The sequence below is a fragment of the Triticum urartu genome, chromosome 7 (assembly GCF_003073215.2).
Source record: "Triticum urartu cultivar G1812 chromosome 7, Tu2.1, whole genome shotgun sequence".
Taxonomy (NCBI): Eukaryota; Viridiplantae; Streptophyta; class Magnoliopsida; order Poales; family Poaceae; genus Triticum; species Triticum urartu.
In genome coordinates, this window is record NC_053028.1 from 89702696 (window position 1) to 89721722 (window position 19027).

The 19027-nt window shown below is 45.6% G+C and overlaps 1 protein-coding gene across 1 annotated transcript; it reads right to left on the reverse strand.

The window, feature by feature from the left end:
* Nucleotides 1-9872: 9872 nt before the first annotated feature.
* Nucleotides 9873-13068, reverse strand: LOC125519912 (protein NUCLEAR FUSION DEFECTIVE 4-like). Its single transcript, XM_048684691.1, has 3 exons — nt 12497-13068; nt 11120-11997; nt 9873-10777 (listed from the first exon to the last, which is right to left on the reverse strand). Exons 1-3 carry the CDS (start codon nt 12827-12829, stop codon nt 10297-10299), a joined length of 1692 nt encoding a protein of 563 aa, XP_048540648.1. The 5' UTR covers nt 12830-13068; the 3' UTR covers nt 9873-10296.
* Between the last annotated feature and the right edge of the window lie 5959 nt (nt 13069-19027).

A 19027-nucleotide genomic window follows, 5' to 3' on the forward strand; every position in this document is an offset into this window, starting at 1 on the left:
CCACCTCCTCACCCTCTCCTTGGCTTAATGATGAACTCTTGTTTCAGAACTCGCTTCCATAGTATATTTCCCGAGAATCTTACAATGTCGTCTCATCAATTGTGTTGCACCTTTTCTTCTCAGGCATCCTTAGTCTGAGGTATCCTGACACCAATCAGATCTGAACCTCGGTCAGATATGATGGTTGGGACATATTTCCAAGAGTTATAACATTGGTCCTTATATATCGGTAAGGTGATGTCATGCCTATCACACCTGGCCGCAGGACTGTTGTTATAGTTTCCTGTTTAGCAAGGTTAACCATTCTTCCATGTGGAAATTGTAAGGCTTATTCTATAAGTTGTTCCTGATGAATCCTTTGTGTATCCATGTCCGACCTTTGCTTGAAGACCATGTTAATGATATCTAGAAGCATGTCTGTGGTACTCCAATTTTCAGCAAGGAACATTTGAAACCCAATGCTAAATGTTTCTTGCTCAATTATCCAAACACCGTTGTATGGGTAATGTCATGAAATTTATCTCCCTTTACCTAAAGGTTTTCTACATTATATCATGTCATGGATATCATGCTCTGCTTGTCCTTGGGAAGGATATACCATTGAAATATGTGTTTAAACACATTTTCCTTTCCATTGTTCTGTTTAAAACTGATGATCACCTTTTCCTTTCCATTGTTTTGTTTAACCTTATTGGTGATCTATATGATCTAAGCAGTAATATTCTTCTGCATATGTAAACAGCATGGTGTACAACTCGGTCAATAATACCCTGTTACTATTGTTGATGACATTTCGATAGCCACCGATGGACGAGAACCTTGCCTATTGGCCCGCCTCGTTCAACAAGCGGGAAAATGGTTCTCTTCGTCCCTCGCCCTTGGTATCGATGTTGTTGCCGACATAACTGACAGGCTATCCTCTGACACTCCTTGCTATCGTGACCGTGCAAGATATCGGCCCCCTTCCTATTTTCAACCACATGGTGGGCCCATAACCCACAGTTCCATAGGATTGAAACCTGACTCTCCTATACACCCCCTGTTCTTAAGGTTGTTCCTCGCACCTGGCCTCGTATGTAATTCACGAGCCACCTTCCGTGTGATCCTCAATTTTGGTATTAAACACAATACTTATTTCCGTTGCTTTGAACCCCTTTCACACTCTGTTTCAGGCAACGAACGATTGCCTGCCCGCTTGAAACCTTTCATGGTACCTTCTTACTTGCTCTCGATATCTTCTTAAGTTCAATTCGAGAGCTACTTTCCAACACCTTCCCCGATGTTATCGACCAGATAGTCGACCTTGCAGAGGTCTATTCTCCCGGAATGCCCACCCTTTATTCTTTTGTAAGTACGGTGAAATTCCGAAGAAAGATGATGACTTCATCATGGTGACCTGAAGCAGACAAATGAAGACGTCAATGTAATTGATCGACCTTGTTGAGAATAGCAACCAAGACCGATAAGATTCGTTAGAATTTCGTAACCAGATCTTTCCCCCTTGCTACACCTCTTAAATCTTGGGACGAGATTTCTTGTAGTGGAGGAGAATTGTAACGCCCGGGTAGTTAAGCTATAGTAACCACACATGAATGGTGCCTTGTCATCATGATTAATTTTGTAAACTTCATCTTGATCCAAACCGAACTCGAATTCATATTCAAATGCAAGTCAAATTATTAAATTTTCAAATAATAAAAGAAAAATGTAGGCTGGGTTGAGAATATTCCCTAACTATTTCTCATAAATTACCCAACACTTTATGAATTAATAAAATGACCCTAACCTTTTAAAACAGATTTAACAACGATTAAATTTATAGTTTCAATTTAGATAAATATCCAACCTTTTCAAAATAAGTTGTAACTTTGTGTACTGCTTTAGAATGTTGCCTGGTAATTTTGTGCTAAGTGGCACATTTGACAAAGTTTATTTGGTAGCTAAAATAAATAGAAAACCATAGAAGAAAATGCAAAAGAAAAATTAGAAAGAGGAAGAGAGCCCCCTTTTCCTCACTGAGCCTTGGCCCAGCTGGCCGAAACCAGTCCAGCGGCCCACCCGCTACCCCTGCATAACCCCCCACGCACCACTAACCCTAGCCCGATCCACAACCACCCCCACTCTCCCTCGTTCCTCCCCGCGCCGTCACCCACGAAGCACACACACACACGCATACGCACGGGGGAGGGGCGCCCCTGTTCGCTCCCCTCCTCTCGGAGCGCCCGCGCCCGAGGACAGTCGCTGCCCGCCGACGCCGAGCGCCGCCCTCTGGCCTCCTCCTTGCAGCTTTCTTCCTCTCGCGCCTCCACGACCTCCTCCCCGCCGGAAACGCCGCGAGCTCGGAGCCGCTTGACCCCGATGCCGCCACCTTCCCCGAACGACGCCGCCCCGTGCTGGACTCCCTCCTCCGGCCGCCGCATGCCGCCACCAACTCAGGCCGCCCCGAGCCTCCGGAGCACACTGCCTTGTCCCCTACACCCGCAGTGAGCCCCGATCTCCTCCTCTGTCGCATGCCCGAACCCGCTCTTCCCAACGCCGCGCCCGTGGTGCCATGGACCGCGTGCCCCGTGCCCGCGCGCCCACAGCCACGCCGGCCCCGGACGTTCCCTGTTGCGCTACTGCTGCCGTCGAACTCCGCTCGGCCGTGCCCTCCTGCACCGTTGCCGCCCACCGCCTGCCTATAGAGCCGCCCGCTCCCGTGCCCTCGCCGCTCCTGTCGCGAGCCCGCGAGCCGCCCCCCTGCTCTGCCTCCGCCGCCCGCGCCGGCGCCAGGCCACGCCCACCCCGCGGCCGCTCTCCCCGCCGCTCGCCGCACACCCGCGCGCCCTCCTGCGACCGGCCTCGGCCTCGGCTCGCCGCTGCAGGGCGCAGCTCCAGCCGGTCGGCCTCTCCACGGCCGCGCCCGGGGTCAGCCTCCAACCGGGCAGCCCCATGCCCGCGCCCAGCCCCCTGGTTAAAAAAACAATAACTAAAATTAAAGAAATAACATTAATTAATTAAGGGATTAATTAACCTAATTAATGTATCTTAATTAGCCGATTAACATGTGACTAGCTTGATGTGTCAATGACAGCAGGGCCCCACCATTAATTAGACTGACTTAAACAGTTTATTAAAACACATGTGGCATTAACATGCGGGACCCGCACGCACTATTCACTTTGTTGACCAGTCTTCGTTGACTGGGTCAACTAGGCCATCCGACCCCACCTGTCAGCCCCTGGTACACCGCTGGGTGCACTGCACCGGGTGCACCCAGCCCTTTTTCGAATTAGTTAATAAAAGCAATTTTAGAATATGTTTAAAACTTTGAAAAATCATAGCAATTAAATCGTAGCTCAGATGGAAAAACTTTGAACATGAAAGTTGCTCAGAATGACGAGACGAATCCGGATACGCAACCCGTTCGTCCGCCACACATCCCTAGCATAGCGAACACGCAACTTTCCCCCTCCGGTTTGTCCGTCCGAAAAACACGAAACACCGGGAATCCTTTCCCGGATGTTTCCCCCCTTTCCCGGTATCACCTAGTACCGCGTTAGGGCACACCTAGCACCGCGTATTGCTATGTTATGCCTTGTGTTGCTTTGATTGCTTTGTTATTTATTGTGTTCCCCCTTCGTTACTTCTTTCCGGTAGACCCCGACACTGCTGGCGACCCCCAGTTCGACTACGGTGTTGACGACCCCTCTCTCTTGCCAGAGCAACCAGGCAAGCCCCCCCTTTGATCACCAGATATCGCCTACTCTTCTCTATACTGCTTGCATTAGATTAGTGTAGCACGTTACTGCTTTCAGTTAATCCTATACTGCTGCATAGCCTGTCCTTGCTACTACTGTTGTTTACCTTTACCTGCTATCCTACCGCTTAGTATAGGATGCTAGTGTTCCATCAGTGGCCCTACACTCTTGTCCGTCTGCCATGCTATACTACTGGGCCGTGATCACTTCGGGTGGTGATCACGGGCATATACTATATACTTACACTGTTACATTACGGGTGATACTGTTTGGAGATGGGGGCTGAAGGGGCAGGTGGCTCCATCCAGGTAGTGGTGGGCCTGAGTTCCCGACGGCTCTCTCATAGGGCGACGAGGGGAGGATCATCGGTTAGGATTATGCTACACGATGCTACTTGGTGAACTTACCTTCTACTCTCTTCTCCTGCTGCAAGATGGAGGTTACCAGAAGCGTAGTCTTCGACAGGACTAGCTATCCCCCTCTTATTCCGGCATTCTGCAGTTCAGTCCACATATGATAGCCTTATTCCATTTGATACCAATGCATACATTTGTAGTGTAGCTCCTTGCTTGCGAGTACTTTGGATGAGTACTCACGGTTGCCTTGCTCCCTCTTCTCCCCCTTTTTATACCCGATTGCTGCGACCAGATGTTGGAGCCCAGGAGCCAGACGCCACCGTCGACGATGACTACTACTACTCGGGAGGTGCCTACTACTACGTGCAGCCCGCTGACGACGACCAGGAGTAGTTTAGGAGGATCCCAGGCAGGAGGCATGTGCCTCTTTCGATCTGTATCCCAGTTTGTGCTAGCCTTCTTAAGGCAAACTTGTTTAACTTATGTCTGTACTCAGATATTGTTGCTTCCGCTGACTCGTCTATGATCGAGCTCTTGTATTCGAGCCCTCGAGGCCCCTGGCTTGTAATATGATGCTTGTATGACTTATTTTATTTGTAGAGTTGTGTTGTGATATCTTCCCGTGAGTCCCTGATCTTGATCGTACACGTTTGCGTGTATGATTAGTGTATGATTAAATCGGGGGCGTCACAAAAACTCCCCCTTTCTCAACCCCCTCCGCTACCATCATGCCGCTCTCCATCCCGATTTTGGCTTTTTTCACTGATGTCGTTGCATGGATCCGGACAAAAAGTCGTCGGAGACGGCAGAGGTGAAGGATCCGGCAAAGGCGGCCGCCGGAAAGATCAACTTGGTGACACGGCAAGCCCGTCGCCTCAAACAAAAGGCAAAGGCGTCGGTGCTCAAAAAGAAGGGCAGTGGACCGGGTGTAGGGGGCAGTCTAGCTGAGGCAATACAAGACTCCCTATTTCTACGTCATCGAGCAGCTCAGCAGGCAGTCCCCGACATTCGGCGTCACGCACATGTGCCTTACTATGTCGACACCAATGCGGTGCTGCTCCTTTTCTTCGAGTCGGCATTACCGCAGCTTGTCTGGAGGCGGGCGTCGGGTGTGGAGCAGCTCGGTGATTGCTCTTTGTTGTCGGAATGTCTCAATTGGTCAAGCTGGCGTATGATTACGCGTACATGCAGATGTTTGAGATGATCCACGATGGAGGCGGAGGCCGAGGCTACTACGAGGACAAGCAGATGGATGACTCGGATCCGGAGGTGCACGCCCAGCAGGGCATGCAGCCGAGCACGTATACACAATCCGGCATGTACGCCCAGCCGGGCACGGATACCTAGCAGCCCGACACGTACACCCAGTCAGGCACTCGGCGGGGCACGTACACCTAGTCGGGCACAGAACCGGACATGTACACCCAGTCAGGCACTCGGCGGGGCACGTACACCTAGTCAGGCACAGAACCGGACACATACACCCAGTAGCTGGAATTGTACACTGACCAGCATGAGCAAGACGGCGGCAACAACCTTGATCCGGATGAATTTGCTATTGATCCAAAGAAGAGTGGTTGAGAAGAAACCTTCAACATGAGGGAGGACGAGTTGTTGTGCAATGTGTGGTTGGCCACTAGCATCGATCTAATCCATGGCAGGTAGAAAAAGGGTGCAATATTTTGGGCCAACATTCATACTTGGTTCCATGAGCACAAGAATTTCAAGCCATACGCTGATGAACTCATCCGCAACCATGGGACAATGTCGCTCAACCATTGATGGTACACCATCCAAGAGGTCGTGTCAAAGTATTGCGGCCATTTGAAGCAAGTAATCGGTCGATGGCCAAGTGGTGCGCGAATCACCGGGCAAGTAAGTTGTTACATGTGTTGGTCATTTGGTCGGTTATGCAACTTGTTGGCCTGATATGCTCTATGTGTTGGTCATTTGGCCTGATCGGATGTGCAACTTGTTGGCCAGATATGCTTTATGTGTTGGTCATTTGGCCGGATACGCTCTATGTGTTGGTCATTTGGCTGGACATGCAACTTGTTGACAATGTTTTTCTTTACGGCCTTCACGTGCAACTTGTTCTTGAAGGTGGAGAAGAGGAACCTTGCCTTCATCCATTGTTGTTGAAGTTGAGTGGGCAGCCCAAGTGGAATTTAGTCATTGCCAGCTCTCTCAAGATCGCCGACATCGACACCATGGAAGAAGTGAGTGATCCAACCGACCCAAAAAAAGAGCTGCCCAGGAAGGTTGTAAGAGTGTTCCAGTGAAAGAGGTGGAAGGAAGAGAAGGAGAAGCGAGAATGAGTGGCGACCAAGATTACAGAGAGGTTAGAGGGCATCTTGGCGAAGGAGGGGAGGTGTGTGTCAAGCACTCTGACATCAACTATGAAAAGGGGGCTGAGGGGTTTAACATTCTTCTCTTCGAGCATGGCGGCGACTAATAATATGCTCAAGCTCGAAGAGAAGAAGGTTGATATCGCAACCACTTTGGAGGATTTGAAGATGTTGACCTTGAAGATGGAGGAGTTGGTTGGCAATGCAAGGATGATCGTGCAAGTCGTCCGTCTTAGGATGTTGAAGCGCTTGAAGGGGTAGCGGGAGACGTCGGAGAAGGATGCGACCGAGAAGGAAGCAGATGGCTAGGAGGAGGAGGCGTCAGAGTGAGGGTGGAGGCTCGGATACCCGGTCCGGCATGGCAAAAAAACATTTTTTTTAATGTTGTGAGGACTGTCCGACTGAGATACTTTTGTGGTCAGGCTTGTAGAGACTATGAACATCAGCCTCTTTGCTTGTGATCAGGCAGTATGCATTTGAATTTTAAATTGGCCGGTTCAAATTGGCCGAACTTGGGTGGACGGTTAGGGGATGTGGTTGGATGGTCGACTCCTGCATCCACGTTTGTAGACTGGTCCGGACCAGTCCGCGGACGGATACTGATGACCCACAAGTATAGGGGATCAATCATAGTCCTTTGATAAGTAAGAGTGTCAAACCCAACGAGGAGCAGAAGGAATCAATAAGCGATTTTCAGCAAGGTATCTGTTGTAAAGCAATAATAGCAGATAGTTTTATAGTAATACAATTCATAGCAAGTAACAAGTAATCAAGGTAACAAAGTGCAACAAGGTGTCCCAATCCTTTTATTGCAAAGTACAAGCCAAAAGTACTTCTTATAATGAGCAAAGCATTCTTGAGGACACATGGGAATTTATTTTCCGCATTTTCTTAGATGGGGCCTCATTGACATCCACTTGTTATTGGTCTTGGATGGATGTGACCTTCTCCTTGACCATGGCGGCGAGTCTCCTTGCCGATGTTGATGGCTTGACCGACCTTCGTCTATAGAGGACATACCACATAGTTCATCCAAGACATAAAAAACTAGGACATAACATGCATGCCACCGGACTACCAAAATTAGGCATGTTCTACTAGTTAAAATATGTCTACGGAGGAAGTTCAACCATGATTGCCCTTGCTCTTGCCCTTGTCCTATTTGTCACGATAGTAGCGTTGGAATACAATATAGGAGTCGAGGCGGATCCGCTCAACGTCGGAGTTGTAATTGTCGGGTGCGACACATACCTCATCCTCCTCCTCTTGGGGGGGGGGGGGTAAGCCAGTGAGGGCACATATGTCTTCGGTTTGCTCCACCACGAGGGCATGCGCAACCCCGGGCTTGCCACTTTGCCAGGATCCAGGCACATGCATCATCCACAACCTCGTTCTCCGCGGTGCAACGTGCCTTTGCCCTATCACGGCGGGCAAGTCAAGCCTCGGTCTCAGCTTTGCCCCCGCGACTAGGGCTTCTAGAGCATTTGTGGCTATGTGCATTGGTGTCACTGACATTGGGACTGGAGACCAACGTAATGGGGACAAGATCCTAGCGCCGGGGTTGCTCTGACACCATGGGGCCATCCTCGAGGGTACCCATGTATCCTCCAACCGCCGCTTGCCGGATCCAATCCAGAGCGGACACGCACCTCGAGCCGCCGATGGATGCATTGTTGTAGTTGGATCCAGGCCACACCGGCTCATATGCCACGAAGGTGCGGGCGCGCCTATTGCTTCATTTGCCATGAGCTTCCAGCAATAGATTCAAGCTGGAGTGGATCTCACGCCGGGTCCTGGGTATCCTCCCAGGACCGGCAGCGAACTAGTCAGATGACTATCTCCTCCTCGTCTGAGCAGGGGACAAGGTCTCAGTTGATGGATCCGGAGTTGCTGGGCTTAGATCTGCTACCCGCCAGGGTTTAGTCCGGGATTCAGACATGGATGGGATATTTTGTGGGGTCTGGGTAGTATGGTCCGACAAGACGAATGACAACCTAAAAGTTTGGGCTGACTTTGATGGATCTAGTTGGATGGTGTTTTTTAGCCCGGACGGTCGAGCTGTACACCGAACATTAGCAGGGGAGGGAGTCGCGACAACTATGTGTCGCCCGTACCGATTCCTAATAGGAATCACCAATGGGTGACCACTAGCGGGCTGGCCCATTTAGCGCGCTGGTCCATGCCGCTAGTAGTGGTCGCTGTAGGTTTGCTCTGTCCGGTTTTCCTCGTTTTCTTTTTGTTATTTTTTTCTTCATGCTAATTTTGTTTCTCATTGCACAATGTGTCCCTAACGATACGATTCTTGGCGGCATGCGATTCTGAACAGGGCCAAAGCAAATTTTATGGGCCCCAGCGAGCCAACGATCGCGCTAGAGGAATAAGAGTATGATCTCTCCATTGTCACGGAGAAGGAGACCTCCAGCGAGCAAATTGGTGCTCATGTAAGTATTTGCTTGGGCCGGCCGAACAAAGAGCTCCAACTCTTTTGATTGTCTCACGTTTGATGAAAAATAGACTGTTCGACGTTGACTGCTGACCACCGAGAGGTGGACGGTAGACTATTACCAATGGCCTAGTTGACCGTTGACATAAAAAAGTTCATAAATTTAAAAAGTGCACGAAAATTTGATAAAGTTCACAAAATTGTTTATTTTTCACAAATTTAGGGGAAAAAAATCATGAATTTGAAAAAGTCCATACATTTTAAAAGGCGCACAAAATAAAAAGTTCATGAATTTGAAATAAGTCCATAATATTTGAATTTTTTGTGAATTTGAAAAGTTCATAAATTTGGAAAAATTATCATGAAAGTGAAAAAATATCACGAAAATGGGAAAAAGTTCATGAATTTAAGAAAGAATCACGAATTTGATAAATATCAAATTTAAAAAGTTCACACATTTGAAAAAAATTTAAAAGAAATAAAAAGGAGATAAGTGGGCAAAGCCATGCTAACAAAACCAGAAGAAGAACTCCTAGAACCGATGACAAGAAAACACTACATGGGCTGGCCCATTTGCTACTAGTGCTGATCAAGCTCTTCGCACGGTTCCCCTAAAAAAAAAACTCTTCGCAAGGTAGCCGGGAGCCGACACATGATCACATCCACCAAATCTACCCAGGTCGCACACGGCACACCCCTAAGACCTCCTCAAGATTTTGGACGGCACACGACCGACCAATTGCCCCGGCGATGGACCGATATCAGGTAATTTTTCAAGAGTATATGATGCCACAGACAGAGAAAGTGGAATAAACTGACAGCAGGTAGCAAATGAAAGGACGGTAACACGTCCTGCTGTGCAGAGATATAGATCTGTCAGCTTCAGTGCAGTTTTCTTAGCGAGACCAAGATGCAGATCTATATCCACTTCGGTGCTTAAATCTGATCGAAATTGAAATAAAAAATTATAAGCAGCAGTGGCATGTTACCAAGACAACGGATACTAGCATTTTAAAAAGATTTTTCAGTGGTATACAGAGAGAGCACCAGTAAGCAGTAGTACGGGCATCATTCTACATGGCTGGCTTGTCACAGCCTGAGAACCATCCAAATAATACATGATATCTGGGGTGAATAAGAATATTACAAATCGCTACTCTACAAGTGTAGCGATCCCAGTTATTATATCCTCGGGTTCATGCATCAGTACACTATAACCCTTCAATATGATACCTCATCCTGGAGATCCAGATCTGAACTAGCCAAGACCCACGTCCCAGGATGGCAATACAGACCACAAAAATGAGAGCCCATGCTCATATTTCAAGTGCAATAAATTACAACAGATCATTAAGCAAGCTGTCCGATCATCGTGTCTCCAGGGATCCGAGAGCTCCGGTCGACGTCAGTCAATGTGCGGAGCTCCTGGGCTGGCTGAAGGATCCACCGGCATAGAGCATCTGATACACCGGCCGGATCCTCACGGTCAGGACTATGCTCAGCAGTGTGCCCAAGCAGGCCATGCCAGACAGAATAAAGAACGTGAGTCTGAAGCAATTGGGGCCATGGCACGCGACGTCAAAGTCCGTCGTCGTGGCGTGCTGCTTTTCCACCTCGAGATCGTAGAAATATCCTGCGAGACTGTTGAACAGGAGCGCGCCGAGTGGATTCCCGAGCGAGATGAAGTTGTAGATCTTCCCAAAGTGCTTCAACCCGAATAGCTCTGATGATGCTGAGATCATCGCCGAGAACTGGATACCGTAGCATATGCCAAGCAAGGCAACGGCGACGTGAAGTGTAGAGTGGAGACCCAATGCAAAGAGCAGGTATGTGAATATCATCACTACTTGGGTGCATATAATCAGTGCTGTCCGGGGAATTGTCCATGACCTGCAAAACAAGCACCATGGTCATACCAAAATTCAAATTCTAAAACAGGGTATATCAACCATGTACCCACCCACTCGATTTTTTTGTTGATTGCAAATTTGTATACAGCTGGGACTGGAGAAAACAGTCCCGGCCCTAAGCAAGAGTGAAAATTGTTTGACTTAATTTGAAACTGGAATGGAGGCTTTGGTCATTCAACTAGGGAAACAGTTGATTCCTAAACTAGAAAGGTTACCTAGCTAACATGGTACTATATCACAGTAGGTAGAAAATCTCTACGAGATTGACAAACTCTACATTTGAAGAATAACTGTGATCCAGTAAAACAAGATACTTCATTACCTGACAAGATACTCCGAAACAGCACCACCTCCCAAACGGCCAAAAAAGTTGCAGAAACTGAACAGAGAGAGTGATATAGTGGTGTCCACAGCACCTGCTGCAATTCCAACTTGTGCTAGATTGTTAAGGACCATGACTCCAGATCCAACACCGATGAAATATACTGCGAAAAGAAGCCAAAAGTCTGCCTTGAGCAGTGCTTCACGAAATCTGAAGTCCTCTCCTCTTTTTGGTCTTCTTCTTGTCTGCTTTACAGCCCCTTCACCCTCTGCATAGAGAATGTCAATATCGAAGGAATCCTCATCGTCTAGATCAGTAAGGTTTGATCCGGAGGCAGAAGGTGGAAGAAATGGTTCTGTATGATCACTATCAGCGCCGGAAGAGTCCGACGGGCCTTTTCTTCGGTTACTTGGAAACAATGTCATTTTCAAGGGTATTGCAACCGGCGCAAAGAGCAGAAGGACCATAATAACAACCAGAGAGTAGTTCACTGCGTCACTAAGTGTTACGACATGATCCAATATTGTGGCCCCAACAAGATAAACCCCAAGAACAATGCTCCCGATTTGTGTGAAGAGGAAGTGAACTTGCTCTGAAGAATTCGGCACCAGAGAGGGTTGACAGGGTTGAACAAAGTACATTGTCAGAAGGCACACCGAAGGAACCCCGAGAGCGAGCAAAAGCAAAAGGCTCGCGGCCGAATCATGAAGTATGCCGGTGTATATTTCGGTGTAGACGGCGGCGCTTAGGCCGGCGTAGCCTTTAAGGATGCCGGCAACGGCACCTCTGCTGAGAGGGAAGTTCCTCATGTTGGTTACCAAAACGGCAGTCCCCAACCACGCGCCACTGTTTGCAGCAAGGCACAATGCCAACCATACCTGTAATAAAATACAGGAGAAAGGCCCCTAGTCAATTCACAGTATACCCTACAATCAAAGCAAAGATTGACACGAAAGGCTGAAGCGAGAATCCTCCATGTGTGCACACACATTGCCAGCGGACAAGGCCAAATGGTGCTTCCCTTTGGCCAAATATATGACTGGCGCTTACTTGATTGCTAGTGTTTGTTCACTATTATATTTATGTTGTTGGGATCATAGAAAGGGACGTTTGTTTACGGGGAACATATTCGTCCATATATTAGTCCACAAGATGTTAACTTGCAGCTGCAAAAGCAGACACTTGGCGCAAAAGAATGCTACTCTACTTTCCCCTGAATTTACTGAACGAGAGCAGTTCAATTCCCATGTAACAGACCGCAACCAGTGAACAAAAAGGGATCTTACGAAATCGACCTCAGAGCCAATCGAGGATTTAAATTGTACTTACTAATGAATATACGGATTGAAGTGCAAGGAAGAAGGAGGGGGAGATCACCAGCCAGTAGGGCAGCGCCGGGGCGGCGCCGGAGACGGCGAGCCAGGTGGCGCCGTAGCCGAGGACGCAGGCGGCGGCGCCGATGAGGAGGAGCAGGGCCGGGTGGAGGCGGTTGCAGAGGACGCCCGGGAGCAGGCCGAGGTTCTCCCCGACGTCGCAGGCGACGGCGAGCAGCGCGAGGCGGCGCTGGTCGACCCCGAGCGCGAGCTTGAGCGCGTGCGAGTAGAGCGCGAAGGTGGAGCTGGCGCCCCCCGCCACCTGCACCCACACCGCCGCGCTCAGCCCCAGCCACGGCGGCCGGCTCCCCGCCTTCACCGCCCCCGGCCCCCGCATCCTCTACCGAGCCGAGCTGGTTCTATGGCTGGCCTAGTTTCCGGGGGAAGGGGGAGGGGAATCTGTGCGAGAGGGAGGGATGGCGAGCGAGTTTGGAAGTGAATTTAATGGGGGGTTTTGGAGAGGACGGGAGGAGGAAAAGAAAAGGAAGGGGAGCGATGGAGGAGGCTCCGACGGGGATGGTCGGCAGTGTCGGGCTGCCTATGCAAAGCAGCTGCCGGGATGTCAGGATTTGGTAGGGGAAAGCGAGAGATCGGCCGGCCTGGCGCGCGAGCCAATATGGGCCTGGAACGGAGGCTGCTGGGTCACGACCGGCCTGACGCGGCCAGATGTAGCGGGCGCTTCCGTGACGTTCGTGACCGTCCGCGAAGGCAAAAATAACCTAATCGATTGTTGCTTTAAATTCACAAGCTACTACAAAAACCATGAATGTTGTTGTAGTATAAGATTGCATCCAGAAGTAGGTGCACCTGAAGGCTATTGGAGGAATGGCATGGCGCATGGAATAGAAACGTCCCCACGTCGGCAGGGTTAGTGTCGGCGGCAGGTGCGCGTGTTCGGCGTTGGTCTCCTTCGGAGGAAGGGTGGGTGAAAGCTAATGTGGATGGTGTTGTGGATTGGGCAAAGGAGGCAGGGGCAGTCCTACGAGATCATCATAGAGCGTTCGTGGCGGGAGCGTGCCGTTTTTTCCCTCACGTCTTGGATTCGGCGTTGACGAAGCTCATTGCTTGCAGACGAGCAACATAATTGTCAAGAGGACTTGGGCTTGAAAGATTCCTAGTAGAGACCGGCAGCTAGGTCGTAGCATCTTGGCTGGAATCCGAGGGGCAAGATAGATCGACGTACATACGGTTATTGAGGAGACGAAATGCTTGTTGAGGCAGTCGGGGAACTTCAACATATGTTGGGCTCATCGTGCGGCTAATGGTGCAACACGCCGTCTAACAAGGGAAGGTTGTGTTTTGTAAAACTTGTCTAGATGTAACTTCGGGTTTGATTTCGGACCTGGTTATCTCGAAGTTTGCCGAGCACATTGAATAATTAAATGCATCGAGTTTTCCCCTAAATAATTTAATGTTCCCTAAGATTATTTCTGATGAACAATCTGCCGTCGTCCTTGGCAGTTAATCACTGACAACATTATTACGGTATATGAGTGTTCATATATTATGAAGTACAACAATGTGGTGAAGCATATACATTATACTCAAGCTAGACATGATAAATTCTTATGATAGAGTTGGATGCTCACTTCTTATGACATATGTGGAAATTAATTACGAAAGCTAATAATCTTGCATGAGATCATCCTTGGGGAACAATTTGCCTTCATCCCTCCCTGGGTGTAATCTCCGACCTCTTTTTCTTTCAAGAGAGATTACATCTAACTCTTATCTATGCATGATGAAGCCTCAATATTAAGGGTGGACTGTGTTGTTGGCTATTTCTATGGCTACACAACAATTGAAGCTACCTGTGTGGAACATCCCCGGATTAAATGTACCGGCACATTGGAGCTGAAGGAGATTTCCCTGAACAGATGTTGATACACCTGGTCCAATGAAAGGGAGCACACAACGATGAAAAAGATTGATCATGTTTTGCCACAACATCCTAGGAAGATCTATACCCCTCTTGCTTCCTTGCGGCTCCTGGAACCGCCATATTGTATCATTGTCCACTATTACTGGGTATCAACGCTAGGATGGGTAAGAGGTTCAAGTTCGAGGCCTTTTGGATGAAGGTGGAGGGGGTTATGGAAACTGTAGACGTTGGGATCCTTTCACTGCACTTAATAGTGAACTTAAAGCCACCACAAAGAACCTACGACGATAATTTTTCTTGTAACATCAAGTTGTTGATTGCCATTGCATTGAAAGTTATTTGTCTTTTGGATATGGCGGCAGAATCTAGATCTTTGTCATCTCAGGAGACTATCCTATACAAATTACTGATAAGGAAGCTGTTGGGCCTATGCTCATTTGAGCGATCAATTGCAAGGCAGTGCTCCCGCTTCTTATGCATATGGAAATGAGATATGAATATGCATTTTTTTCACCAACACGCCAACCACCACCGGAGGCGTAATGTGATCACGATCCTGCGCAACAATGAAGAAATCTATATGGGGCAGGATAAAACTGCGAGTCTGTGACTGTAGTGGATGAATACTGTGTAGGTATTGGTGCACCGGAACGTGCATATGCTCTCGATCTGGATGCCTTGCAACTACCATCAATGGACCTCTTGCACCTAGAACTCTCATTCTCTTGTGAAGGGGTGGAGTGCATTGCCAAATCGACGTCGTCTGACAAAGCTCCAGGGCCGAAAGACTTCACGGGTAGATTCTACCGCATAAACAGGGACTTCATGAAGGCCTTGTAGTGCTTCTACCGCAGAGATATGCGTGGAATGCCTGCCAATAACAAGGACCTGGTCTCATTTCTGCCAAAGAAGGATGAAGCCGTGGAACCGCGAGATTTTTGCCCGAGCAGTCTTGTCCACGGGTTTATAAAGAATTTTGACGAGGTTCTTTCGTCGTGTCTGTCGACGAAACTCTCAATTCTGGTGGGGATGCACCAAAGTGCCTTCGTGCAAGGGCGCTCTATTAACAATCTAAGGAACTGAAACTAAGGAAGGAATCACCGTGGGATCACTGGCAAGTTTGCAAGGCAATTTTATAGGATTTTGGACATGAGGAAGAGAAAGAAGGGGATAAAAAGGGAGGCGACCGAGCAAGGCTCGGATGGGGATGGTTGGCAGTGTCGGTCTGTCCGGGCAAAGCAGATGGACAAAGCGAGAGACTGGACCGGCCGACACGGCATATTTGCGAGTCAACCAAGAAGGAAGCGCTAGGGCTATTTATCGTCACAGCGAGAAATAACTTTGTCTCGCCTTCAGCGATCCCGCGAACAGGCCGGCCACGCAAAGCAGTTTTTCTATGCGTGTAGGTAACGTCTTTTTTTTTGCGGCGCTAGTTTTTTTGGTTTGGTGTGCATTGCTTCAGGATTTTTTCCTTTTTCTTATTCTTGTTTGGTTTTCTTTTTTTTTTCTTCCATCTTTTTTCTCTACGGTTCTTTGCCGGTTTTCTTCTATTTGTTTTTTTTCTTTTTTTCTTTTTCTCGAATATGTGTCAAATTTTCAATAAAAGTTGTACACTTTTTGTTTACACGCAGAGTATTTTTTGATCCACATCAAATACATGATTTTCATTTTTCCATATACATGTTTTATTTTTTTCCAAATACGTGTTAATATTTTGCAAATACACGTTGAACATTTTTTTGAATCATACAAAACATTTCTTTTAAACTACGATTTTTTAATAAATTTCAAATAAAAAAATAAAATGCGTGAGTATTTTTGAAATGTCACTTTTTAACTGTAAGATATTTTTTGAAGTACGTGAACATATTTTTACATTGCATAAATATCTCTTAAGTGTCACATGTAGTTTTTTGAATGTACAAACATTTATTGAAAGTTTAGTGAACTTAAACTGCATGAACATTTTTTAAATGTGTGATGCACACATTTAAAAATTTAACTAAATTGATTTTTAATATTGTTTTTATAATTTTCATGAGGAACATAACAAAACACGGTGCTGATGCACACTTGCTAACGGCCCAGACCACTGTCAACGCTTATGGGTGAGCCGATGTAGGGAGCTCCAATTTGGCGCTTGAAGCACCAGGGAGCTTCTGTGGCGCCAATTCGCCGACGCTAGTGAGACGGCCCATTTAGATTTCACGTCCTTTTCCCTGGTTCCCTCGATCACATTTGAAAAAAGGAAGTCGTTGGCACAAAACGAAAAATATCGTGAATTCAAAAAAGTTTCATGAAGTTGAAAGAGTTCAGCAATTTTTAAAAAGTTCATCAAATATTTCAAAATTTCATCGAACTTGAAAATACTTCATTCAATAAAAAAATCATTAACATAAAAAATCATAAAATTTGAAAACTTTATTGATTTTTTTATAAAAGTCCATCGAATTTGAAAAAAAAGCAAATCAAATTTTGAAGAAGTTCATCAAAATTTAAAATATTTTATCTAAATCAAAAAGGTTCATAGATCTTGGAACCAAGTGCATCAAATTTGTAAAAAGTGTATGAAATTGAAAAACAGTTCATCTAAGTTTAAAAAGGTTCACGAATTTTTTATAAAACCCCGTTTTTAAGAAAACAGAAAAATTTAAAGAAAAAGAAAAGAAAAAGGTAAATAACAAACCGAACTGTAGAACGAAATGAAAGTAAAGAACTAAGTAAGGTTACACAAGAGGGTTAGATGGCCTGGTAGTTGCAGTCCTTCGTTTGGAGGGATGAGGTTGCAGGTAAGATCCCGTCGTTGCACCTTTTTTCTGAAAAAAATTAACAGGCAAAAAAAGAAGGAGAATGGGCCGGCCGAGATCAGAGCAGTAGTGTGCGCCCGTTTGCGAATGTGGAAGAAACTGGCACCTGAAGCACTGAATATGATATGCCGCCGAGGTACTCCCACATAGAGCACTACATAGCCGCGGGCGGAAAGATAAAAGCAGCTATGTATCGGTTGACGTGAGACCAAAGCAGGTCTCGCTCAAGGTGCTCTCCGTGTTGCTATTATTGGGCCGCCACAAGTAGCTTACTGCAGTTTATTTCATTTTATTGTTCGTATTATCAAAAGAAATAATTAAATATTTATAATCCAAAAATATTATTCTAAAGATAAAAAATCTCAAAATTCAAATATTAACATAGTGTAATTAATCTGTTGGTGTTCCTTTAAAAATGTGGTTAGAATTCAATAGTTTTATATATTTAAAATGTTTAACTATTTTAAAAATGCACATGAAATTTGTCAAAAAAAATTATACAAGGTAAATAAAAATGTTCCTATAATTCATTGAAAGGTGTGGTACATATAAAAATGTTTTATCCAATGCATATAAAATATTTCCTATTTTTAAAGAAAATGTTTCAATATGTATCTGAAAAATATTTAACACACATTCAAAAAATTATTTTAAAACATGTGTTTGGAAAAATGGTAAACATGTATTTGAAAAATGTCAAAATTGTATATGAAAATGTCAAAAATATTGAAAATGTATATGAAAAAATACAATGTGTATGAGAAAGAATAGACATCAAAAAATATGTTTGAATGTTTTCTAAGCATGTATTCAAAAATGTTAAATGTGTATGAAAAATTTCCTGATATATACAAAAAATATAAGATGTCTATGAAAAAGTAGACATGTGTTGAAAAATAAAGAACAACACAGCACTTTTTTTTAAAAAAGTTAATAGGTAAAACAAGAAGGAGAATGTTTCAGCCCAAATAAGGGCAGTAGTGTGCGCCCGTTTGCGGATGTCGAAGAAACTGGCGCCGGAAGCACTGAATAGGATATGCCGCCGAGGTACTCTCGCATAAATTATATGTAGCCGCGCCCGGAAAGATAAAAGCAGCTATGTATCGCTTGATGCGAGACTAAAGAAGGTCTCGCTCAAGGCGCTTTCCCCGTTGCTATTATTGGGCTGGCACAAGTAGCTCCGTGCAAGTTAGTTTATTTTTTTGTTCATATTTTCAAAATAAATGCTGAAATATCTATATTGCAAAAAATATTTTTCGAAACATAAAAAATCCTCAAATTTGAAATATAAACACTGTGTTATTAATTTGTTAGAGTCATTTTAAAATATTGATAGCACCATAGCATAATTATTTTACATGTTTTAAAATTTTATGTGAAATTTGTCAAAAACTGTTTATACAAGGTAAATAAAATGTTATTGTAATTCATATAAATGTATGGTACATTTGAAAAAATGTTATATCCAGTGTACAAAATTGCGCACACCACTTATAAAAAATTTGCTGTTATATGAAAAAAAATATTTAACACACATTGAAAAAAGTATTCGGAAAAATAGTAAACATGTATTTTTTTAAATTGTACAAAAGTCACTGAAAGTTTATATTAAAAGCTTATTGTGTATGAGAAAAACTAGAGATCAAAATACGCATTAAATGTTTGAATCATGTATTCAAAAAATGTTAACTGTGTATTAACAATGTGTTGATATATATAAAAAATATACGATGTGTATGAAAAAATATACACATGTAGAATTTTTTTAAAAGAAAGTAAGGATAAAACCAAAGAAACAGAGGAAAAAAAAGAAAATGTGAAACAGAAGAAAACTAAAGAATAGCGA